This window comes from Acanthamoeba castellanii, assembly GCF_000313135.1.
Source record: "Acanthamoeba castellanii str. Neff unplaced genomic scaffold scf7180000084740, whole genome shotgun sequence".
Taxonomy (NCBI): domain Eukaryota; phylum Discosea; order Longamoebia; family Acanthamoebidae; genus Acanthamoeba; species Acanthamoeba castellanii.
Window position 1 is genome coordinate 158068 of NW_004457372.1, and position 24247 is coordinate 182314.

The following is a 24247-nucleotide window of genomic DNA, read 5'->3' on the forward strand; positions in this document are numbered from 1 at the left end:
CTACGCCGTACGAAACTACGAGGAAATCTGCAGCGAGCTCGGCTCTACAACAGATTTCAAGGACCTTGTCCAGGCGGCCCACGACCGCGGGATGAAGGTCATCATCGACTGGGTGGCCAACCACACGTCGTGGGACTCGCACCTGATCGAGAACCGGCCTCATTTCTTCAAGCGCGGAAGACGGAAGAAGACGGCCGAACTTGTCGAGCGAGCTGACAACGAAGTCGTGGGAGGTGAGGCCGGCCTTCTTCTCGACGACAAGGAGGTGACGATCGACGACGTCCGTGAGAAGATCCGAAGGGAGCGGGAAGGACTCGACAACGAGGTGAGTGCTGATGAGGAAGAAATGGCGGACCTCGAGGAGGAGGTGATCCTGCCGCCGATGGAGGCCTGGTGGGACGTGGCCGCACTCGACTACGGCCTCTCCGACTCGGACGATGAAGACTTCGAGCCCAGCTACGCTGACGTCGCAGATGAATTCCTCCCCATTCCCGAGTCAACGCACCAGGTTGTCGACAACCTGGTGGAAATCGCGATTCCTGTCGATGGAACCCCGACAAGGCCTGGAAAGAAGCGGCAGAAGAAGAAGACTGAGGCGCAGCGGGCGCTGGGCGACTACATGGCGGGCGTGATGAAGAGCTGGGTGCGGGATTTCGACATCGATGGCTTCCGGTGCGACGTGAGCGAGATGGTGCCCACCTTCTTCTGGCGGCGCGTCGTGCGCGAGATCAAGCGCGAGGTCAAGCCCGACATCCTGATGATCTCCGAGGGCACCCTGCCCGAGCATCACGTCGGCGCGTTCGACCTCACCTACGCCTGGACCACCTACGACGCCCTCACCGCCATCGTTCGACGCCAGCAGCCCGCCAGCCACCTACACGACGTCCTCCAGGCCGAAGCTCAGGTATTCACATTTACCATAATAATTATTAATTTTCTTATTTGTGGAGCTTGTATGTTGTAATAGTATTGACTGGAACGTGTAGGAGTACCCGGAGGGCACGCTACGGATGAGATTCATCACCAACCACGACAAGAACTTCACCGACGGATCGCCTCTGGAGCACTTTGGCGGCGCGCCGGCGGCGCTGGCCACATCGGCCTTCATCTTCACCGCGGGCGGCTACGGCTCCATCCGCTCCGTGCCCATGCTGTGCGTCACCCCTCCTTCGATGATCTGTTTGCGCACCGTGGCTCATTCAGTTGATGATGGTGAACGCTTGCAGGTACAACGGAGACGAGGTAGCCAACACGCTGCGATTGAGCCTCTTCGACAAGACGGTCATCCCATGGGCCGACCTGGCCGCGTCTGACATCGGCCAACGCTTCCGCCGCCACTACGCCCAACTCATCGGCCTGCGGCGCCGCTGGCCCGCCGTGTTCGTCGACGGCACCATGCACCGGGCCACCACCAGCCACGACGACCAAGTCTTTGCATTCGTGCGCACGTCGCCCGCCGCCGACAGTGAAGAGGCCCTCGTGGTGGTAAATCTGAGCGATCAGGCCATCGGCGGCCTGGAGGTGCGCCTGCCGCATCAACACCCACCGGGCACGCAGGTGGTCGACAGGTATGATGCGGGCGCGGACGACCAGGCACAGGCCCACACTCAGGCCGAGCTGCAGGTGGACCACACAGGTCAACACGTCGTCATCCCTTCCACGCCCCCGCACGGGTTTAGAATCCTCGGGCTCGAGAACAAGAGCGACTTTTAGGCAAGCACCAGCGCGATCGGGAGTTGCGGATTCGGCATGTGAGGCATGTAATTCCATCATCCAATCGTGATTTGATGTCGACCACTGATGGGGCACAACCACGCATCCGTTTGCATCGCCTCTCTAACACTTGACACACCAACAGCTCAAAGATGAAGGTCGCTTTCGTTCTCCTCCTCGCTTTCCTCGCTGTGGCCCTCGCCACCCCCTATGGCCGCATGAGGCCCGTCAAGACCGTTCCCAACTGGGTCGAGTATGCAGCCTCTCCGTCTTTTTTTTTTTTTTTGTGCCCTATTATCCCCATTGTGCCTTCTTTCATCATCACATTGTGCCATACCCTAACTTTACCCGGTTCTTGTGCCCAGCACCGGAGCTAAGGTTGACGCCCCCTTCGATTGCACCATCGAGCTCGGTAAGTCCGGATTTTAAGTATTAAAATAAAATAATAATAAATTGTAATTTAATTTAATTTAATTTGGTATATTTTTATATTCCTATTCTATCAAAGCCTCAAGGCACTCCTCGAGGCTCATGCTTTTTGTGGGGTGCAGTCCATAGGTATTCAGTGCGCGTCGGTCATCGCCGGCTGCGCCAGCCAGTGCACCAGCTTCAGCACCCAGTGCCTCGACTGCGTCGGCAGCGCCGCCTCGACCTGCTGCCCCTGCCTCCAGGCCGCCTTCCCCAACTTCCCCTGCTAGACGCCCAGGCCCACTCTTGTTTTAATCACAAGGTCGACCAATGCAATCCGTTACACACACTGTGCTGCCTGATTCTGGCGAGCTCGGCTTCCATGAAGGTGTAGTGGTGGAGCTCTGCGCGTGCCAGGCAAACCGACGAAAGAAGGCCCTGCCGTGAACCAAAGCCAAGAGGCCGAGCGCACCAGGTTCAAGTAAGGCCAACTCCGGAGCTGAGTAGCGCGGTCCGGAATTAAAACAAAACATCACTACACGCCTTGACGTCCTTCCGGCACCGCACACACAGCCATGGTGGGTACCGCGCAGCTGCTGCTGCCACGTCCACGCAGGCGCCTGCTGTGGGTCATGCTCTTCTGCATCTTTTTCCTGGTCGCCTTGTCCTTCGTGCGGGTCCAGCTCTGGACCAGCGACAACCACTGCTGGCCTCCATCTTCTGCTGCTTCTTCTTCTTTTTCTTCTTCTTTTTGTCGTCTTCTTCTTCTTCATCCTTTTCCTCTGCGGCCGAACCCTTCCATGTGCCGTGGAACGCCTTCGTCTCGACACCCTCGGGCCGCGCCCAGGTCATCGCCGTGAGCCAGGACCACCGCACCTGGCCCAACGTGTCGGCCCTGCCCGCCCCCCTCCGCCCCCGTACCTTCCACAACCTCACCCGACGGCACAACCCGAGCCTTCGCATCTTTCAGCTCCACCTCGCCCTCACCATCCACGCCTTCAACTACGTGCGCACCCAAGTGCCCGTCGAGCGCACCTTCCAGGCCATCGAGCTCTGGTGGACCGACTACAACCCCCGCACCCGAGAGCGCGTCGAGGTCAAGCTGCCGGCCCACGACTACGTCATCGACATGCCGCTGGGCGCCTACTACCGCTACGGCTTCCGGCCGGAGCACCTGGAGCTCATCGTGCGCTGCGCGTTCTTCGTGCCCGACGGCGCCTGGCTGACGCGGCCCGACATGCGCTTCGCCGTGTTCGCCGCCGAGGAGGTGGCCTTCTTCCCGCTCGACCAGGTGCTCCACTTCCCCAAGCTGGCCCCGCTGCTGTCCATCACCACCACCGCCACGGCCATCGCCAAACGAAAGCCGTTACCGTCGGCGCCGTGGGCCGGCAGAAGCCGCCGCGGGCTGGGGCCGATCGTGCGGGCCACGGGCGACGACGCGACGGTGCGGGTGGGCGCGTGGATCACCAAAAAGTTCACGTGGACGGCCGACGACGATCTCTGGCTGCTGTGGACGCTCGACGTCGTGGGCGTGGACCACGTGGTGCTCGAGCTGGCCTCGGTCGATCTGGACATCAAGGCCGTCGAGCGGCGCCTGGCGGGCCACCCGGGCGTGCTGGAGCGGGTCACCATCGTCGCCGTCGACGCGCCGGGCCGCGACGACAAGGTCACCTACTGCTACCTGCAGGAGCTGCTCGTGTGGGACGGCTTCGTGCGGTTTCAGGCCGACTTCGACTTTGTGTTCCTGGTCGACACCGACGAGTTCGTGCAGCTGTTCAGCGCCGAGCCGCCCTACGAGCGGGTCGATGTCAAGACCTTCATCGCGCGCAACCGCGAGCTGCTGGAGACCGGCGGCCACGCCTACCTGCATCGGCTGCGCGTCGGGCGCACCCAGGCCAACGGCCTAGTCGAGCCCGGGCTGCCCGCATTCCTGCGCGGCGTGCTGAGCCGCGACGGCGCCCAGTTTCAGGCCATGGCCGAGGCCGGCGGCGGCGGCTGGGACTGGCAGGGCAAGAGCCTGTTCAACGTCAACGGCGCCGTGCAGCCCTACCTGCACTTCAGCGTGGGCTACTCGACGGACATGTGGCCCGCGCGGGAGGCCCACGTGCTGCACATTCGGCAGAGCGGCGGCAAGGAGTGGGCCAACGGCACGCTGGCCTGGTGGCTGACCCAACTGGTCCACCCAGCTCAGCCTTCTCGAAGCTGACGGGCACAACACGTATATATGTGAGGAATTTTTTTGCTCCACATTGTTATTATTGTTGGGTTTTATTTCGCTTTGTATTTACTGGGTGCCCTCCACCTGGTGGGGCTGATCACTGATCTCTGGCGACCAACGCGAGCAGTACGTCGGGCAGTGTTGGTGGGGCACTCGCCGACCTGGCCAACGCCGCTTCGGCGCCGACGAACGCGCGCAGGTGGTTGGCGCACGCCTGCCGGTCCACCACGTTACTGAAGTGGCCCTCGGAGAACCGCCGCACGAAGCCCTCTCGTTCTTCTTCGCTTGCGCCCGCGGCTCCCCTCTCGACCGCCAATCGCACGGCCTCGACCACCTTGGCCCTCGTTTCCGCCGAAGCGGCACCGCCGGTGGGATCGAATCCCGCCCCGAACGCGATGCGCGGGGCCATGACCTCGTTGACCAGCCGCACCATCAGCAGCAGCGCGCCGGTCGCCTCGGCCGCGCGTTGCTCGCGCGTCGCTGCTGCGCCGTCAACGTCATTGCGGCCGTCAAAGGTGCGGATCAGAAGGTTGGCCAGCCCTCGATTTCCCTGGGCAGGTGGTTGTCGTCGCTCGTGCTTGGAATTCCTGGCACTGCAGTGCTCGTGGGTAGGAGGCCGGTGTGGAATTTGAGGCGCGTGACGAAGCCCAGCAGAGCCGCGGGCGCCGCGACGACGTGGTGAACGGAGAGGAGGACCAGCGCGCGGATCGCGGGCAGGACCTCGGGGGTCTTGGGTACGATGTGCCCAGGAAAAGTGATGAAGGCCGCCTCGATGCCGCTGGCGATGTCCCCCGCGTACGGACCCATCTCACTGCCCAGCACGCGCACAAGGTCGCCTGCACGAACTCATCAGCACTCACGCACGACACGCACGACACGCACAACACACACGACATACACGACACACACGACACAGACACAAGACGTACAGAGAAGGTGGAGTGGAGTTTCCACATGGTTCGTTGGAAACAGATCTGGCGGACTAGGGCAGGTAATTCTGGGGTCAACTCACTCGGACGTGTGGAGAGCACCAAACGAAGAAACGCTCCGCCGGTCTTGGCTGTCTTCGCTTCGCGCGCCTGCCCTCGCACCGGTTCGGTTGGTAGGTATCAACTTGTGTTGAGGCTGTGTGTCGTGAGCGGTGTGTGCCGCTCGTGTGCGGCGTGTGCGGTGTTACGAACCGATGCCATGGCCACAGCCTCCTGAATAGCTTGGGGCGTAATGGCTGCGGTGATAGGCACACCGTGCTCACCGAGTATCTCCAGCAGGCTCAAGATTTTCCTCCCGACCTAAAGAACGAGCAAGAAAGCAGAATCTTCATTCGTCAGCGCCGCACCAACACCCACCTGCCCACCGACACGGGGCAAGAAAAAAGAGGGTACCATTGTGCCTTCGTGGACGGAGGAGAATTGCGCCGAGTCGCCCATCAGCCTGGCGGCCTCTTCCGCCACCGACGCCGATTGTGACAATGTCTTCAGCAAGTTGGTGGTGCTTGCCTCAAGGCAAAGCACCGTGTGGAACGCCGTGGTCCGCACGCGCCACTGGCGATCAGATGAAGGACCCACACGGTCAGATTCGACAGTGTGGTTCGCTGCACCTCTCGTGGTCGTGCGATATGCGGTGGACACAAGGGCGCACCTCGCTGTCATTTAAGTAAAAGGGCAGCTTCCTCAATACTGGCCGCAGATCCATCAGAACCAGCCGCATCAGCAGTAGCACCTTTTCTCTGGGCATGTGCTTCTGTGTTAACACACGACACACACACACACACGCACCACACGGCACACGGCACAAACACAACACACGCGACACACGCACCTGATAGGCCATGGAAGACCTGGTCGGCCCAGCAGCGGCTTCAGCTTGTCCGCGAGGATCTTGGAGAAGACCGGTGCTCCATCGGTGAGGAGCTGAAGGCACTTGAAGCTGGCCGTGCGGAGCCGCCACCTGTTCTTCTTCTGACCCTTGGCAAGACTCCACCACACTGTACCTGGAGGCCCCTCGATGCGCTCTGATCGGGCCAACATATCAGTGGACGGTGCGCGCGCGAATATTGTGTCGTGTGTGTCAGATGTGTGCCGTGTGTGTCGTGTGTGTGTGTTTGTGTGTGTGCGTGTGCGAGCGCGCGAGGTCAAGTGGGAGGCAAAAACCAAGTCGCCTGGCACGGAGCGCTTCGAGGAGTTCAAGGGGCAGGATGTCGCGTAATTGCTGCGATTCGGGCTGCATGGCCAGGTGGTCGAGCGTCAGCGAGACAAGACTGTCGACTCGCACCCACTCCATTTCGGTGTTGTCGATCAATCCGCCGATGAGCCTGATCGCACAACGTCAGTTCANCCGGGTGGCCGCCACGTCAGCCTACTGCACCGCCACTTGCCGCAGTTGGTTTGTCCTGATCATTACCTTGACGCCGTCGCACTCAAGTTGACGTCGTATTGCATCCTATCTTCGTCGAATAAGGCGCAGCACATAGACAGCAATTGCTCGGCGTTGGCCGCCACTTGCGCGTTGACGTGCTACAGTGTGTAAAAAATAGAGCGGGCATGGCTATTGGTTGCGATTGCGGAAGAACGTCTGTCAGCGTTGGAAGATAAACCACGTACCAACATGCCGTGTGCGCTGAGCGATAAGAGTTCGGACGGGGTGAACCAGCCGTCGTTGTTCTTATCGGCGCAGACCAGGATCTCAAGCCCCTTGGCCAGCACTTTCGGGTCCTTCTCATCGGGCAGCGTGCTCAGCAGTCGCTGATCAGCGTCCACGATGGTGGTGGTGATGATGATGATGATGAAGGTGACGCACACCGCATGAGTCATTACACGTTTCAGGGTGCGGGAGAAGGTCGGTGTGCACCTTCAGCAGGCGGACTTGTGCGGGATTGGGCGCGTTGATGGTGGAATGAGAGATGTGGACGGAAAGGGTGTTGGTGGCGCTACGGCGTATGGTGTCATCAGTGTGCTGGAGCAGGGGCTCCAATTGAGGCAGGACTTGTTCGAGCAGCGACAATCCGCTGAGGCGAGCCACGCGCAGTCCAACTGCACACACCACCGCACACGCACAAACGAGGTTACAGTTCAGCGACGAACGACATTCGCGCGCGCGCACACGCACCACACACGCACACACGCACACACGCGCACGCACACGCACACACCCAAAATGATATCCGGCTGGCTGCTTTGGAGCATCAGCTTGACGCTCTCGACGGGCGGCGGGTGATGTATGAACTGTCCGTACTTGGGCCGGGCGTTGTCCTGCGCCTTGACCGCCCGCACCAGCGGCTTGACCAGCGCGCGCCACACCTCGGCCTTCTCCGTAGAGCCCTGGGGCTCCACCAGGAATGCGAGCCCGCCGTTAGGACTGTCGGCAGCGAAGAGCCACCCGAAGAGGGACCCGAGCGCCAGGTCGGGCCGGCTCTCGTCGGTCTCCTCCGGCGGACTCATGAAGTAGCGCACCAGCGCGGCGTCGTCTGTTGCCGCATGAGCCTTCTCGATGCGTGGCCAGCGGCGCCACGATGCCAACACACAGTGCTCCACGTCCTCGGTCGACGAAGGTTCAGTCATTGGAAGACAACAAGGATTATAAACAAAATTGGCGCCCTCACAAGAGAAGTTGTGCTGCCCGACACAAGCCCGGCCCGGCCCTTCGCTTTGTTTTCTTTCAACCTCAACTAACACGAAGTTTAGCCACCACCCCATTCGCCCCCGGTTTTTATTGTTCCTTGGGCAGCCTGCGAGATTAAGAAATAAAAAAAGCATACAAATCGTAAAAAATGAGCTTCCTTTTGTTGATTGATCCTCGAGGTCCAGTTGTAGACCAGCGCGAAGAACACCGGGCACTTGGAGGCGCACAGGGTCCTCGTCATGTTCGGGTCGGAGTCGAATTGGTAGAGGCAGCACGCGTTGTCCCTGCTCGGTGGCGCCGGGCTCGGGCTGGCGACGATCGTCGGGCACGCGTACTTGGACACGAACTGAAGGTTGTAGGTCAGGAAGGGATTCTCCGCGATGAACGAGAACACGCCGGTCCTTGCTCGGGTCGCTGCTCCCCACGCACAACAGTAAATCGTTAATAATAATAATAATAATAATAATAAATAGAACTATTTGGATCCAAATGGAGATAGAGGCTGGTGTGCAGGTATGTGGGCAGCGCGGCCGTCGAGGCCGCCAGTGTAAGTGAGCGTGAAGCCCGCGTTGTCGTTGCCACTCGGCAAGGAACTGAAGGTGGCCGTCTTCTGGTTCCCACAGTCGCCGTACCAGTGCGCAGGCACTCGAGAGTCCGTCTGGCACACGGCGGGCGTCATGTCGTCGTCGGACTGACATAACTTGTTGCTCACGACGCCGCACACGCGGTAGTAGTAGGTCCAGCCCCGGCTGTCGGTCGCCTGCAGGTCCACGGCGCCAATTCTCCGCGCCAGCGGGGTGAGGTCGTAGGCGTAGCTGCCCACCTTGCCCTGGCAGTCGCTCTGGCCCGACGCCACGCCCACCATCAGAGTCACCACTACCACCAGTATCAGAAGAAAGATCGGCTCGTGGAGAGGTGTCCCATCTTGTTTCGTTGGAAGTGTTCTCTTGAAAACAACAACTTTTTTCTGGCTGGAAGATAAGGGCACGCAAAATTCCGCAATTCCGCGAAGTCATTCCCCGGTGTTAAAAAAATAAATGTAAAAACAATGCATGTACATTTCCATTTTCATTCACATTTTCTTGCATTCTTCATTTTTCATTTTCACGAGGAGGATGCTGGGCGAGCTGCCACAAGAGCTGGTGTGCGAGGTGTTCGCCCACATCCCAGCAAAAGCATTGGTGACCACCGTACAGCTGGTTTCCCACCCATGGCGCGAGCTCGTTCTTGACGACAGTGGTATGCTCCCCTATATATTTATTTATAAGCACTTAATTAGAATAAAAATATTTAAAGCACAGTTTTACTACTTACGTCCCATTGTTCTCTCTCACGCCAGAGTCTGGCGTCGCCGACTGCTGGAAGACGTGGGTACCTCCAATCCCGTGCATGCGCGCAGGTACTGACAGTACGCGGCTGGTGCAGCTGGGCGTGGGCCATGATCACCGCAGAGAGATGTCATGCTTCGAGCAGTACAAGGAATTGGTCACGTACGTTGTCGTGGGTGGTGGTCTGAGCATTGTTCCTGGTAGACGCACGCACCTGCTGGTGGTAACCAACTCGACGACTACTTCTTACCACCACACAGGCAGACGTGGGACAGAGCCAACGACAAGTGCTCAATCAGCAAAGATGGGCAGGTCGCCTCCAACACCTCGACCTCGTTTGCAGCTGCCTTTAGCGCTCGCACGCTCTCGTACAGACACATACTTCACTGCTTCGTTGCGTTGCGTGCGTTGCGTTGCGTGCAGTTGACTCACACTAGGGAAAACAAGGGATGGAGTCCACTACTTTGAGTTCGAGGTCTTGGACAGCCTGTCCGACGAGCGCACGTGCGGCTTCGGCGTGGCGACCAAGGGGCTGGCTCAACTTCAAAGCTTTTTGAAAAGCAACCAGGTGCTTGCTAATTTCTCACTCCTACATTCGTGCTACATTGTGGTCTTCTTCCATCAACCACCAACGAACGCGCGCTCTGTGTGTGCTGTGTGCTGTGTGCTGTGCTGTGTGCTGTGTGCTGTGTGCTGTGTGCTGTGTGGCCTCCGTTGTAGGGTATCGGTTGGTACAACTGCGGTGGAGTCTACGCTCTGGATAGCAATCCGACGTTCGCCTACCCCAAGTTCCGCCGGGGCGACAAGTGCGGCATGGAGGTCGACCTCGAGCAGGGCCTGGTCCACTTCTTCTTTAATGGGGTGCGCCAGGGCTCCGAAGGGTTCGCGCTGGACCGGTGTGAGGGTGCCGTCCAGATCAAGGCCAAGGCCAGCAAACAAGGTCCTCTTCCCTCTTGCTGACCCTTTATCTGCGTGGTGCGGCCATGGTCGGCTGACAGCAGAGTCGTCGTGTGTGCCTGTTGCGTGGGCGTGGGCGTGGGCGTGGGCGTGGGCGTGGGCGTGGGCGTGGGCGTGGGCGTGGGCGTGGGCGTGGGCGTGGGCGTGGGCGTGGGCGTGTGGCCAGGCATCCCTGTGGTGCAGCCCGACCAGGAGCTGCACGCAGTCGCCCTCTTCAAGTCGAACCGCGTGCAGTTGCGCTACCTTGGCCGGCAAGCACCTGCGCACTGGGTCATGCTTGCATCAACGGTACCCGTGGGGCCAGCTTCTGCCGCATCAATGCACGTGCCCGTGGGGACCAGCTTCTAGGCAGTCAGACACACGTGACGTGGGTGAAAGGCGGACGCTTTTCCAGCTAGCCAATGAACAGCTAGCAACACTAAGTCGCCATAAAAATCTCTTGCTGTGTTGGTCGTTTCACCCACACTGCGGTCCTCATTGTTCTCGCCCACCGCAACCAAAACACTTCTCTCTCTTTCCAACCAAAGAATGAAGACGACGTTCGCTTGCGTACTCCTCTTCTTGTGCTTGGCCGTCGCTGCGCTGGCCGCCCCGCCCAAGGTATCGGAGGAGTTTTCCTCCATCATCAGGGTCACCCTCGCCGACAAGACCGGCTCCACCCCCAACATCACCGGCCATGGTGCACCACCCTCCCCCCCTTTCGCTGGTTCTGCAACTCCGCGTAGACAACTTTTATTGAAGTTTGAATGTGTGTATGATCATAGGTTTTTGGGCCAGCTCGCTCAAGGGCGGCAAGACCATCCAACGCTTCCAGTTCGGCCAGCACCACCCTCTCAACGAACTCCACCTCCAGCGCTTCGACCTGGTGAGTGCTCTCCGCAGTTTTGTGTGCGAGTTATGCGAGTTATGTGGCATTCCCCGCATACCAAGACGCTGACGTGGCTGGAATGTTGGGGCGCACCAGTTGGCCGCGTACGACGAGGCGAGCGGTGATGCTTGCGTCGAGCTGCCGCTTGAAGGTCCCATGTCGCCCGTGTGGGACTGGGTCTCCCTCGCCACCGAGTCCACCAAGTACGTCGGCCACGAGAAGTTCAGCGCCTGGACCTTTACCGTACGTTCCACTACTTCTGCTACTTCATGCTCGCGAGTAGCGGGCACTTGGACTCACAAAAGATTACATTGATCGAGCAGATGGGCTATGCGACTGTGAGCCTCTACTTCCAGAGCGACTCCACCCCTCGCTGGTTCATTGTTGATGGCGACTACCGCAGTACGAGCCTTCTCGCCCTGCTACCTGCCCTTTCTTCTCTACTATTAGCTCTCATACGCTCTTCACCCCCTTCACCCGCCAGCCGTGTCGATCGAGTTCCTGCACTGGATCGCCGAGACGCCCGCTGCGAGCATGTTCAACGTGCCCAAGGACTGCTCGCACACCAACCAGACCGCTGATCCGTCCGTGGGCTGCCACGCCCGCAGCACCATCGTACCACCACCTCCACATGTGTGCGCTGCGCCTCCAGCCAAGTGGCCTGCCCTGACCACTTGTGTGTGCGCAGATGGCCCGCGCCCAGGATTGGGTGAACCACCACGTGCCCTACAGCCAGACCGGCCGCTACGCGGGCTACCGCACTGATTGCTCTGGTTCGTGAACCCCTCCTCCTACTTATGTTCGCTTCTCGCAGCAGCTGACATTGACTCCTTTCCATGTGCACAGGCTACGTCAGCATGGCGTGGCAGACCTCCCAGCCGGGCTACGTCACGTCGACTCTGCCCCAGATTTCTCACCCTATCGCCAGGGGAGCGGTACGACCACTTCGCACTACACACAGATGATTGCTAGCCTGGCCCAGTCTCACCACTTCTGGTTTTTCCCTCTACCGCAGCTCCAGCCGGGCGACGTGCTGCTGTGCCGCTCCGAGCACGTGGTGATCTTCGGCGGTTGGTCTGGCCCCAGCCACTACATCGCCTACGAGGAGACCCGCCCCGGCGAGGGAACCGTCCGCCGCGTGACTCCCTACCCCTACTGGTACCACCACACTCCACTCTTTCTACTTCTTCTTCTTCTTCTTTTTTTCTTCTTCTTCTCCGACTTACCACGCCCGGCCTTCAGGTACAACACGGGCTGCTTCCTGCCCTACCGCTACAACTCGGTTTGCTGATGATGAGATGTACGCTTGTGTACCCAATAGACTTATTGCCTTTTTTGAGACAATATGTGGTGTTTTAACATATTTACCTCATGCTGCGCATTTGGTGGCTGCGAACACCGGGCTTTGCAAAGTTAGCACCAAACTTAGCTCACACGCCCCAATGGCTGGCGATCGGCCAAAAAGTTCGAACAGTTGGAAATGGCTGATTGGCGAACTAGTTTAACTCATCTCCCCAGTGGACAGTTGCAACACAATCAGATTACTCTCCCACCAACTCCGGCATGCAACACGTCGGCCATTGGACATCAAAAACGGGCTTGGGTTCTCCGTGCGCTCTCCAACACCCACCCAATCATACGTGACCATCGCCACATCCGCCCCATAAAAGCCGACTTTCAACTGCCTCAACCTCAAACCACACAGACAACCATTCACCACTACAACCTCACCTCGCCCACCATGGCCAGGTCCCTCGTCTTGTTCGCGGCCCTCGTCGCCCTCACCTTCCTACTCGCCTCCCTCGCCCACGCCTCGCCCTCCAACAACAACAACGGCCATGGCAATGGCGGCGGCCACGGACACCACCCGCGGCCTAGCCGAAGCCCGCAGCCGCCGAAGCCGACGGTGTTCATCTTCAACGACGTGAACATCGACGACTTCATGGCCATCAAGTACCTGCTCAAGTACTCGCACCTCGAGGTGGGCGGCCTCATTCCCGGCTGCGCGGGCTTCTGCAACATGGGCCCCGGCATCCAGAACCTGTTCGGCCTCCTGGCCTACATGGACCGCGACGACGTGCCCGTGTGGGCCGGCGAGGCCTACGCCTCGGCCGAGCTCGACTCGGGCAACTACTCGTGCAAGTACCAGAAGACCGTGCCGCTGTTCCCGCGCGGCAAGGTGTGGGCCGACACGGCCGTGGGCCTCAACCAGCGCTACCCGCGCCTGACCGACCCGCAGCGCAACTACTACCCGGGCTTCCCGCAGGTCTACGACCGGCTGCCGCAGGCCATGGCCGAGATCGACGGCCCCATCGTCTTCCTCTCGCTGGGCACCCTGACCGAGATCGACTACCTCTTCCGCCGCTTCCCGGAGCTCAAGCAGCGCGTCGACCGCATCTACATCATGGGCGGCGCTGTCAACGTGCCCGGCAACCTCTTCTTTCCCCGCGGCAACGTGCCCAACACCTACGCCGAATGCAACATGTACGTGTGTGTTTCCTTGTGTGCGGTGTGTGCGGTGTGTGCGGTGTGTGTGTGTGTGTGTGTGTGTGCGGTGCGAGGCCTGACTTCCGATGTTTATGTTATCAGTTACCTCGACCCCGAGTCGGCGCGTAACGTGTTCATCTCGGGGGTGCCGATCACGCTGATCCCGCTCGACGCCACCGACGACTTCCCGATCGCCGACGACTTTATCGCCGAGCTGGGGCAGAAGGCCCGGCGCACCAAGGAGGCCGGGTGGGTGCACGCCCTGCTGGCCACCATCAAGGCCTTCGGCTCGAACATCTCGCTGTGGGACCCGCTCGCCGCCGGCGTGCTGGCCGACCCGTCGATCGTCGTGGAGCAGGTGACGGTCAACATGACGGTCGTGATCGATCAGTACACGCAGATCGGCCGCACCGTGATCGACAACGTCGAGGGCAAGCCCGTCGAGGTGGTCCTGAAGGCCAGCCAGGACTTCTACGACATCTTCATCGAGAAGCTCAGCCAACGCGCCCGCTACTAGTAGCAAGTAACAAGTACTTGTTTGTATTTTGTGACATATATATTTTTATACTATTTACACATGTAAAAACACCTCCTACATCAAACGAAGAAGTGGTTCACTGGGGGGGGTCACAGTTGGCCTGGAAGCTGGTTTTCTTCGTCTTCGACAGAAGGCTCATCGTGGGGTGGCACCTCGTCGTATGTGGCGAGGGCAGTACGCACCATGGCCCAGGTGTCCACCGTCGCCTCGGCCACCGTTCGCAGCAGCAAGGGGATATGGCAGACCAGAAGGATTACGAGGAAACAGACCCCGCCCACGGGGAGGCCCAGCATGAGGCTCGTGAAGATGGAGAAGCGGAGGGGTTCCTCGAACCCCAAGTAGAGGACGAGGAACGCGACGCTCGCACCGAGCGCTTCGCCAAACAATAAAAAGAGGGGCATCGCCGCCCGCTCGCACAGGTCGGCACAGGGCGATTTTCTGAGTGCCTCGATGACCGCCTGCGTGCGATTCCTTGTTGCGTGCATGAGGTTTGCTTGATGCGCGCGCGGTTCAATCTTTAGACCGCCGGGTGCCGGCGTTTCGCCCGTATTTCTTTCGAACGAGAAAGAAAAGAAATGATAAAAAACGATTTAGCCCCACCGAGAATCGAACTCAGGTCACGTGAACCAAAATCACGCATGCTGCCAACTACACCATGGAGCTTGGTAATAAAATGTCCATTTCGGTGCCTTGTCAAGATAAATCAGGCACTCGAAGTTTGCTGGACACAAGTCTGTCCTTGCTGCTGTCAATAGAGGCATGAGGTCCTTTGGGAACAGGAAAACACTCCTGTGATGAGGGTGCAAGGCGACCCATAATTGCGGAGTGAGAAGAGTGAGATAAAACGTAGAGAACAGGAGCGGAGAAAATTTGCTAAGCACGTACGTTTGGATAAGGCGTTGCCGGCTGCCCCCGCAGAAGGGGCAGGCGGTGTCCATTCCAGCGTTAGAGCTCAGGATATCATTTGTCTGCTCGACCACGCCTTTCATGCGTGGTTGAAGGATGGCTTCCTACAGTTACACTTCTCACTACCAATAATCCCAAGACACAAAGCACAACAATGACCCACAACTACTACTTTTCTTCCACGTGGCTTCAACAGTTAATCTTGCTAATCTATTCTGATTTGCTTCCTATGAACTTTTTGGTAAGAGGAAAGAGCTTTTCTTCTTGAGTAAGTACATCATGAGTTGAAGGAGCTTTGGCCTACGTTGGCCTTGATTAAGCGTAAGACATGAAGCGTATCTCGCGGCTGGCAGCCGAGTGGGTCCAAATATTGATCATCTCGTACTCCTGGATGCACTCTCGCAGCTGGTCCAACGTGAATCCGCGAGCCAGCACCTGCGGTATGGCAATGGCGATGGTCAGCTGAACGTTGACGACGAACGACGATGGTCGTGTGCAGAATGAAGACGTAAGAAGTGCGGACGTTACCTGAGGAAGGATCTCGTCTTCCTTAACGATGAGCGTCTGGTGCGTCGAGGCCCAGTCGCGCACAAGCGAATAGATTGCTGACACCGGATCGATCGCGTTGGTGCGGCCCTGAGGGAGGGTGAAGACGAAGTGGCATGGGCGTGAGCTGATGCTTACAGATTGCTGCTAACCTGAGAGGTGTGAGAGCAGTTCGTACCTGGGTGGGTTCGTAGAGCGAGGCCTTGGAGGAGTGCATGAGTCGCATGGCCTCGTCGACGTCGGCCTGCGATATCTCGTCGCTGAACCGAATCCGGGCCAGCGCCTGGCCCAGACGCAAGATGCCCAGAAGCGTACGGGCCGTTGTGTATGTGTAGCCAGCCGAGGCAGCCGACCCTGACATCCCGCCGCTGTGTGCGCCGAGTAACACACACCACGCACGACGCACGACGCACGACGCACGACACAACATGAAACACATGACGACACGAGGTAAACAAAACGTCAAATGTTTGATTTGGAAACAAGAAAAGCTGGAGTACCTGGAACGCATGTTGACGTAGGCATCGGTGATGTAGGAGATGAGGTGGTCAGGCACGGCGGGCTCCACCTTACGGGCGAGCGAGATGTAGGCGCGCATAAACTCGGGCGTCTTCATACCGTCGCCACCGGCGCCGGGGTGCTTGCCGTGCCTGTGCACGTGACACACATGTCGCGCCAACTCCAAGTCGGCGCTCCGCGAGGGTCTATCGAGCACGAGGAACAGCAAATCGAATCGCGAGAGCAGAGCAGCCGGCAAGTTGATGTTCTCCTCTGTCCACGAAAAAGAAGTTAGTGCGCGTTTTTTGTGAGAGGGAGAGAGAGAGAGAGTAGTGGTGCGGGCCTCACCTGGGGATCGGTGGGGGTTGTAGCGACCGAACGCAGGGTTGGCCGCGGCCAGGATTGATGTGCGAGCGTTCAAGCGCGTGGTGATGCCTGCCTTCGCGATCGACACGGTCTGCTGCTCCATCACTTCGTGAATGGCCGTTCTGTCCGAGTCGTCCATCTTGTCGAACTCGTCGATGCAGCACACGCCCATGTCGGCCAGCACGAGCGCACCGCCCTCGAGCACCAGCTCGCCCGAAATCGGGTCCTTGATCACGGCGGCGGTGAGACCGACGCCTGACGATCCCTTGCCGGACGTGTAAATGGCTCGTGGGGCGACGCGAGAGATGTGTTTGAGCAGCTGCGACTTGGCCACACCGGGGTCGCCCATGAGGCAGATGTTGATGTCGCCTCTGATGCGCATTCCGGCGCCCATGTCCTTGGTCACTCCACCCACCATCAGCAGCAGCAGGGCCTTCTTGACGTCCTATAAAACCAACGTGCCAGGTTACGGTCGGGAGCAAGAATGAGTGCGAGAAGTAATTGGGAGATACGCACGTCGTGACCAAAGATCTCGGGAGCGAGAGACGAAGCCAGCGTGGCGTAGGCTCGAGGGCTCTCAGCCAAGGCCATGATTTCCCTGTGGTGACCGTGAGAGAAGAACAAAAAGTGAGCAACAAAGCATACAACAGCGAAGATAGGAGAACGCGAGACCAGTGTACGTACCTTTCCATCATCGGGGTAATGGAGTATTCGAGGTAGGACTTCTTGTGTCGGTGGATGGCCATGGCATCCATGAAGGTTTCGGACAGCAACGCTCCGGGAAGCATGGCTTTGAAACCTGTGTGTGGCAAGACCGCAGTCCGTTACTTCCAGTTGCAACAAAGACATGCGTGAGTGTCGTGGAGGTGCGCATGACAATACGAACCCGAGGCGGGAGTCGGCAGGAAGATGCCCCAGAGTGTGACAATGTCGCCAGGTCCACACTTTCGAGATGCTTCGCCTCGCGCGTGTACAATGAGACTGGTGGGTACGTGGCCCATGGGCACCTCTTCGGCAATCTGGTGGATAGCAGTGGCGTTCAGCTCTCATGTCGCACTTCTCGCTCTTCACGACAGCCAAGAAGTGACGTACTTCTTGGATTCGCACTTCCTGAAACTTCGTGAACTTGGACGCGCGCATGTGTGGATGCAGTCTGCCCTTGGTCTGCTTCTTCTGGCACTCGGCCGAAGGGCATTGAATGATTGGCATGAACGTCTTGCCGAGCACTTCCTGTTCACGTGGCCGCGCAGGCGCGGGTAAGAGAAATTATAATAAATAAGAATAATGTGGAAGGTGAGTAGCTGTAAGGACCTGATAGATGGCGGTCTCGCAGTCCGAGCACGTGTAGGCTGCCACGATCATCAGAGGCTTCACTTCGGTCGTGCGGGTCACCATGCCCCGGATGCGCACCAGGCTGCCGATGTGCCGAGCGCCCACCTTGCGCAGTGGGATCACCTTAGTATCCTGCGACCCAAGGATGCGCGCCTCGCTGCACGCAAGTGCCAAGCCAACAACACCGATGAGGATTCGAGAAGACAGGAACCATTTCAGCCCGATCGCGAAGAAGGCCAAGGTGTACGCACTAGCTTCGTGTGAGGGATTTGGGGAGGGCGGCCGGCTGAACCGCCGCGCCGTCCTGGGCTCCGCTGGAGAGGTTCTCGCGGCCGACGTCAGTGCGCACCATGTTGGTGCCGGGAATGCGGACCCCGCGAAGCTGATGGTCGCGAACGATGGCCTCCACATCCCTCGTGGAGACATCTGGCAAGGAGGTGATCAGGAGAAGACAAGGAAGAGAGAGCTCTGGGAGAGTTGCAGGAGATGCGTGTACCGGAGCCAACTTGCGGCAGCGGCAGGGCGTCGAGCATCTCGTCGACGGCCTCCTGCAGCAGCTTGACGTAGCGCAAGCAGTTTCGTTCGACATTGCGAATGAATTGATCCCATTCTGCGGCTTTCTCGGCTTCCACCCACCTATCGGCATACTGCACACATGTGGAAGCTGTCAATAAGAAATAAATTAAATCATGAAATGGACACGTACGTGCTTCAAATCGTCGACCTCTATTACGATTTCCTTTGCTCGCCGTCTCCTGATCTCCCGTATACGCTGCGCATATTTGTCTCCTTCCTCTCCGCTGAAGTTGCTCAGGAATTCAGTCCATTTCTGAATCTCTGACGGATAGGACGGCAGGGCGGTGACTCGTGTGTTCACCCGGCCGCGTTGTCCAATCTTCTTCGGCTGCATTTAGACGTTCTCCCGAAAAAATCAAGCCTCCAATGCCCGAATGTTCGTCCAATGCGCCGTGTTCCTGTCGTGGCGTGTTCTTGTTGTCTTCCCGCCAAAACAAATGGCGCCAAACAAATCATCGAAAAAAACATTTTCTCGCTTTTTCCAAGACAGCAACTTGTTTGTTGCGCTGCACCGAAGCAACGATCAACAAAGGGCACACGAGGGACGCAAGATTGTTGTCAATTTGAACAGTATTCTCATTTCTTTTAACCACGCGTTTTTGTAGCTTCGATAATGGTATGGCCTCCCCTCTGAGATCGTCGCCAGCTTCAATAATCACCTGATCCCTCAATGGCCTCAGGGAAACGAGGCCGACTCTTCCAATTTGGAGTTTCTCATCTCAGCTGGCCTCCCTCGTGGTGGCGCTGTCGAGTGCCTTAGGGTAAGTCTGCTCCCGTTATTTTTTTTTCCTCTTTTTTTACGGATTATTCCAGTGTGGCTCATTGTTTGCTCTCATCAGAGGGCAAATGGCGACATCGCACGTGCGATCGAAGAGTGGAGCAAGATTCAAGGTTCGTGGCAGGAGCCACCGAGTAAGCCACCAACGTCAGTGAACCAACCAGCTGGTGGTGCTGCCAACCCACACGTGCCCGTCGGATTGACCCAGGACATCCTCACAAGCGCCTTGCAACAGGCCGCAGGCACACCAGCGTACGTGCATCCTGCCACAGCGAACCCTTCAACAAGATTAACAACATTTATATTTGATTTATAATTTATATTTATATTCACTTCATGTAGAGGCAAGGCCAACGATGTGGACGATGACCTTGCCAAAGCGCTGGCGCTCAGCAAGCAAGAGTTCGGCGGTTCAGGCCCTGAGCCCTTGAGTGCGTACTGGCTCTCTTTTTTTACTCCATGGGAGTGTCTTGCTCACGTTGTACGTGTGCGAGGACAGCCAAGGAAGAGCGCGAGATGCAGCTCGCCCTGGCGGCCAGCTTGAAGAGCGCCAACCAGATGGAGGTAGATCAGACGGGCTTCGGCCTCTCTGCCGATGAAATGTACGGGTTGCACACTCTAGTGTGAACGTGCCTGCTCAGGCTCAGGGCGACCACGTCGGCCAGCTCTGCTCACCCCTTCGTCTGTCATCGCACCTTCAGGCAAATCCAGCAGGCGGTCGAACGTTCGCTGTTGGAGAGCGGAGTCGGTTCCGACGCGGTGAGCCTCGTGTCCAACAATCCCAACCACCGCAAGCGTGAGGGAGGGCTGCCCGTCGGACTCCGTAACGTCGGCAACACCTGCTACTTCAACTCACTGCTGCAGGTACCTGGCTCACGCGTGCTTCCTTTAAAGTGTGTGGCTGTTGGGGTCCTAACCACAAGGCGCACAGACGTATTTTTACATTCCGAGCCTGCGACAAGCCATTCTGTCGTTCCCAGCTGACGAAGCCGCCAAGAAGACCGACAAGGCTGCCACGGTCGACTGTACGCACGATTCACACACTAACCAACCGTCCTCCTGCCCACTCCTTAGTGGTCACCTCTCACACATCGCAACAAATTGTGTTGGGTCAGTCATGAAGGAGCTGCAGCGGATCTTTGCCTACTTCCTGTTCACCAACCAGAAGTGGGTCGACCCTTCGGCGCTTCTCAAGAAGATCCTGGATCGCAACGGCACCCCTGTAAATATCGGCAACCAAGAGGACGTGAGCGGTACCGTTTCTCGCCCACTCACACAACCATGTAGATCGGGCCACACGCTCATACTTACCCCGTTGGCTCTCTCTCTCTCTCTCTCACACACACACACACACAACACACACACACACACAACACACACGACACAGAGTTCAACGAGCTCTTCCTGGAGAGAATCGCCGAAGGCCTGGACCTCACCTCCAAGCTCACCAACTCCAAGAACAACTCTGAAATGATCAAGAAGTACGTTGAAGTGAGCGTGGTATATCTCTAGAATACAAGGACTAATCATGACCTCTCGTTGGCTACAACAACAGCATGTTCCAAGGCCTGGCTGTAGAGTACCTGAACGCGCACGAAGCCGACGGTTCGCCCATTGAGACGACCCAGGACGGCGTCGTCGTGGCACATCTGGTACCACTCCCCTCATAAGTGCCAGCGGTTGTTGTTTGCTTTGCAGATTCTAATACCGGCCAACTTCTATGATCAGATTTTGCCGGTGGTGGAGGAGGAGAAGGATCTTTACGAGGCGCTCGACAGCTACATGGTGGATGCCGTGAACTACACGACCGAAAAGGGCCACGCGACAGTCGCCGAGCAGTCCAGGTGGTTCAAGAAGCTGCCTCCCGTGCTCATGCTCCAGCAAAACGTTCGTTCGCCGCTTAAGCGTGTGCACGTTGCGTTGCGTTGCGGTTGAGACTGATAGTCTAGTGATATGGGTCCCATGTGCAGCGAGTCAAGTTCGACGTGGCGAGCGGCTCGTACCGGAAGCTCAACACGCCGTTGCGCTTCGACCCGGAGGTGTTCATGGACCGATATTTCCTCGAGCAGCGAGAGCAGACGACCCAGGTGAGGAGGGTGGTGACCCAGTGGCGATCTGACCTGAACGTACTGGACAAGAACATCAAGGCCATCACCAACTATAAGGTACGTACTTCTTGGAGGCAGCCTCCTAGATACTCGTCAGGGGTTCACAAGCTCATGCTGACTGCTCTGTGTAATAATGATAGGGTCGTTCGCATGGGCTGCCCGAAGCTCTCCAGAGTGCGGCGGACTACCTGAGCGAGAAGGAGGGCGACGACGGCCTCGCGGCCTCCATTCAATTGCTCAACACCTTCTACAAGCTCGAAACAGACAAGCTCAAACGTACGCACAAATCTTAAAAAAAAAGTCTTGTCTGTGTGTATGCGACTGGGCGAACCTCACTTTCACACACACACACACACACACACCAACGATATACAGAGCTTCAGGAGGAGGCGCAGGTATACCGCACCAAGATTGCGGGAGCCTACGATCAGTTCCCTCGCAAGGCCTCCTACTCGCTCTTTGCCGTGTGGATCCACGCCGGTGTGGCCGGCAGCGGGCACTACTGGGCCTACATCCGTGCCGGCAAGAGGAAGAGGCCTGCCGCCGCTGCCCCTGCTCCTACCGCTGCCCCGGGTCAGACTGAGGATTGTACGCCACCACCGTGCAGCTTTATGTTGCTACTACATTTACCACAAGTTGGATGATTATCATTTCTTTAAGTTGATTTTAGACAACTAACGTTTGTTGATGGGTTGCGTGGACGAAGCAGCCAAGGCGAAGGACAAGGAGCCCATGCAAGAGGTCACAGCCGACACCGAGCCTACCGAGGGCGCCGCGGCTACCCAGGAGCTCGAAATGATCGACAAGGAGGAAGAGAAGGAGTGGCTCAAGTTCAACGACATCCTGGTCACCGAGGTATTGTTGCTTGCCAGCCGCATACCTGGAAGAGTCTTCCCCTTTTTTTCACGCTAATTGCTCATTTATTGCTTTATTTTGTGAAGGCCGACGCAGCAACTGTGTTCGCCGACGCGATCGGTGGGTCTGGCACTGCTACGGGCTATTTCCTGATCTACGTGGAGACGGACACCTTGAAGGCCATCCAGGAGGCCTTCCTGCCCGACGCCGAGACCGATGGCCAGTACCTCAGCACCAAGACCATCAAGGTAGAGCTACAATTCGCACTCGGCTTCAGTATTGCGTGTTGGGCCTGACACCGTGCGGTTGCGTGCGCGCGCAGGATGAGATCGAGGCCGACAACGTCAAGTTCCTGGAGACGGTGGAGAAGTTCAACATGAGTGCGTCGGAGGACAAGGTGACCCAGTTCAAGAACACCTACGAGAACAAGCTGGCCGAAGCCAAGCAGTACACCGAGGACGCCATCTACACCGCCAACGTGAAGGACCTCAGGATCAAGAGGTGCGCCACCTTCTCTTTCTCTCACCATCGATGATTTTTGCCGAACTAAACTTTTTCCTTTCCTTTCTTTTTCGTTTTCTTGTTCTTTTGGGTGGGTGCGGCGCAGCTTCTACGCATTCTTGACCGCCATCGGCATGGAGGACATGGCCAGGAACGAGATCATCAAGGACGTCTACGTCCAAACCTTCGAGAAGGGTCTCGAGAAGGACATGGACTCGAGCTACTACAAGAAGGTGTCCGACCTCATCGGCGAGGATAACACCCAGCTCGCCATCGCCAGCGTCTTTGACAATGCCGTACGTCCATCACGACCATCCACCACGTCAACACCACGCACGGTCAGTAACTGATATGTTCTGGGCACGGGCAGGCGGACGTGCTGAGGAAAGAGTTCCAGGACTTCAGGAAGACGGCCCAGCTCTACACGGCCGGACTCAACTTCTTCCTCGAGCGCAGGCACGACCAGGCCATGAACGCCTTCAAGCTCGCCCTGGTCGCCGACAACCAGGTGGAGCACATGGAGGTGAAGCGGGCCACCCAGATCATGTGCAGCATCAAGTTCTGCCTTCACGTACACAGCCTCCGCCCACGCCCATTCACGCGGCTCGCCACACTCACATTCACTCACTCGTTTTTTTCCATCGCAGAGAATGGCGGAGGAGGCCAAGCAGAAGCTCGTGACGGGTAACTACGTGGACGCGCTGCCCCTGCTCAACCGGTCCACCCTGTACGCCGTTCAGCTCCTCGACAGGGCCGACCCGTTCTTCGTCCAGCTCAAGAGTGAGATCACCGGCTGGTACAACAGCCGCGCTTTCCCCATCACCGACGAAGGTAGGCCGCGCAACCACTCCACTCCGCCTCCCCATTGAAGGTGACGTGTTCGATTGACGTCGTGTGTGTCGTTGTGTCGTGTGTGTCGTTGTGTGTCGTTGTGTGTCGTGCGTTGCGTATCAAGGCTACAACCGGCTCAACCAGGCGGTGGGCACGCTGCTGGCGCCGGCCTTTGCGGTGAAGCAGTTGGATCCGACCCCGCTCAGCCTGCCCGACTATGGCCGCGGCGAGACGGAGAAGTGGGAGGGCGTGGCGCGGCGACAGCACGAGCACCTCACCGCGCTCCAGGAGCAGGCGCCCCACCTGTGGCTCACCCACATGCCCATCCCGCCCGAGCGGCCGCCCGCCGCCGCCACCAACCCCGCTGCCGACCCGCAGTCTGGCGCTGCTGCCACGTCGACCTCCACGTCGGCCACGTCATCGTCATCATCAGCATCCTCGCACGCGTCGCACTACATCGCCTAGACGAGTCCTTTGGGTGCCTGCCCACTCCCCTCTTCCCCCCTCCGTCCCCTCACTTCTCTCATCTTGTTCTTCGTCACGTGTACTTGCTGAATATACTTAATTTATTCCAATTACTGGGATTTTAGGAATAATTTCTCTAATACTGAGAATATTTGATATAAATATTTATTGGATTTCTGTATTCTGTGTTCCATGGTAATTTTCTGGTTATTTTCGATTGGCGGCGCCTTGATATCCTCGTCAACTGCCCGACGCCGGAACCATTCGGCTCATCAATCCTGGCCCACGCGACGGGTCGACCGCCATCCGCCGGCTCCTGGCTCGAATCCTGCCCGAGTTTCCCTCCACCC

General features: G+C 58.1%; 8 protein-coding genes and 3 pseudogenes across 8 annotated transcripts; 8 read left to right on the forward strand and 3 right to left on the reverse strand.

Annotated features, from left to right (window-relative positions):
* Positions 1-91: 91 nt before the first annotated feature.
* On the forward strand, positions 92-1713 carry ACA1_391360 (alpha amylase, putative; the record flags this gene model as incomplete). The annotated part of the gene is made up of 3 exons (XM_004336733.1): positions 92-904; positions 987-1153; positions 1227-1713. 3 exons carry the CDS (start codon positions 92-94, stop codon positions 1711-1713), a joined length of 1467 nt encoding a protein of 488 aa, XP_004336781.1.
* A 152-nt stretch (positions 1714-1865) lies between these two features.
* Positions 1866-2411, forward strand: ACA1_391370 (uncharacterized protein; the record flags this gene model as incomplete). Its single annotated transcript, XM_004336734.1, has 3 exons — positions 1866-1966; positions 2079-2125; positions 2272-2411. The coding sequence occupies 3 exons, from the start codon at positions 1866-1868 to the stop codon at positions 2409-2411; spliced, it is 288 nt and encodes a 95-aa protein (XP_004336782.1).
* Positions 2412-2696: 285 nt separating this feature from the next.
* ACA1_391380 (uncharacterized protein) lies at positions 2697-4327 on the forward strand (the record flags this gene model as incomplete). The annotated part of the gene is made up of 2 exons (XM_004336735.1): positions 2697-2727; positions 2805-4327. The coding sequence occupies 2 exons, from the start codon at positions 2697-2699 to the stop codon at positions 4325-4327; spliced, it is 1554 nt and encodes a 517-aa protein (XP_004336783.1).
* Positions 4328-4436: 109 nt separating this feature from the next.
* ACA1_391390 lies at positions 4437-7896 on the reverse strand (annotated as a pseudogene).
* Positions 7897-8044: 148 nt separating this feature from the next.
* ACA1_391400 (uncharacterized protein) lies at positions 8045-8822 on the reverse strand (the record flags this gene model as incomplete). The annotated part of the gene is made up of 3 exons (XM_004336736.1): positions 8045-8063; positions 8173-8371; positions 8552-8822. The coding sequence occupies 3 exons, from the start codon at positions 8820-8822 to the stop codon at positions 8045-8047; spliced, it is 489 nt and encodes a 162-aa protein (XP_004336784.1).
* A 250-nt stretch (positions 8823-9072) lies between these two features.
* On the forward strand, positions 9073-10590 carry ACA1_391410 (annotated as a pseudogene).
* Positions 10591-10770: 180 nt separating this feature from the next.
* Positions 10771-12401, forward strand: ACA1_391420 (uncharacterized protein; the record flags this gene model as incomplete). The annotated part of the gene is made up of 9 exons (XM_004336737.1): positions 10771-10921; positions 11007-11107; positions 11207-11353; positions 11416-11512; positions 11595-11725; positions 11799-11883; positions 11957-12045; positions 12126-12268; positions 12353-12401. The coding sequence occupies 9 exons, from the start codon at positions 10771-10773 to the stop codon at positions 12399-12401; spliced, it is 993 nt and encodes a 330-aa protein (XP_004336785.1).
* Positions 12402-12851: 450 nt separating this feature from the next.
* On the forward strand, positions 12852-14114 carry ACA1_391430 (inosineuridine preferring nucleoside hydrolase family protein; the record flags this gene model as incomplete). Its single annotated transcript, XM_004336738.1, has 2 exons — positions 12852-13594; positions 13700-14114. The coding sequence occupies 2 exons, from the start codon at positions 12852-12854 to the stop codon at positions 14112-14114; spliced, it is 1158 nt and encodes a 385-aa protein (XP_004336786.1).
* Positions 14115-14318: 204 nt separating this feature from the next.
* Positions 14319-14524, forward strand: ACA1_391440 (annotated as a pseudogene).
* Positions 14525-15356: 832 nt separating this feature from the next.
* On the reverse strand, positions 15357-18693 carry ACA1_391450 (DNA replication licensing factor mcm7, putative; the record flags this gene model as incomplete). The annotated part of the gene is made up of 13 exons (XM_004336739.1): positions 15357-15476; positions 15570-15677; positions 15766-15955; positions 16088-16358; positions 16434-16896; positions 16968-17049; positions 17136-17250; positions 17338-17470; positions 17544-17681; positions 17763-17940; positions 18035-18209; positions 18280-18430; positions 18490-18693. 13 exons carry the CDS (start codon positions 18691-18693, stop codon positions 15357-15359), a joined length of 2328 nt encoding a protein of 775 aa, XP_004336787.1.
* A 960-nt stretch (positions 18694-19653) lies between these two features.
* Positions 19654-23897, forward strand: ACA1_391460 (Ubiquitin carboxylterminal hydrolase; the record flags this gene model as incomplete). Its single annotated transcript, XM_004336740.1, has 17 exons — positions 19654-19739; positions 19839-20001; positions 20069-20162; positions 20253-20390; positions 20525-20618; positions 20693-20789; positions 20836-21024; positions 21108-21302; positions 21419-21521; positions 21621-21833; positions 21955-22100; positions 22187-22348; positions 22423-22601; positions 22708-22897; positions 22972-23172; positions 23249-23432; positions 23557-23897. 17 exons carry the CDS (start codon positions 19654-19656, stop codon positions 23895-23897), a joined length of 2775 nt encoding a protein of 924 aa, XP_004336788.1.
* Positions 23898-24247: the final 350 nt, after the last annotated feature.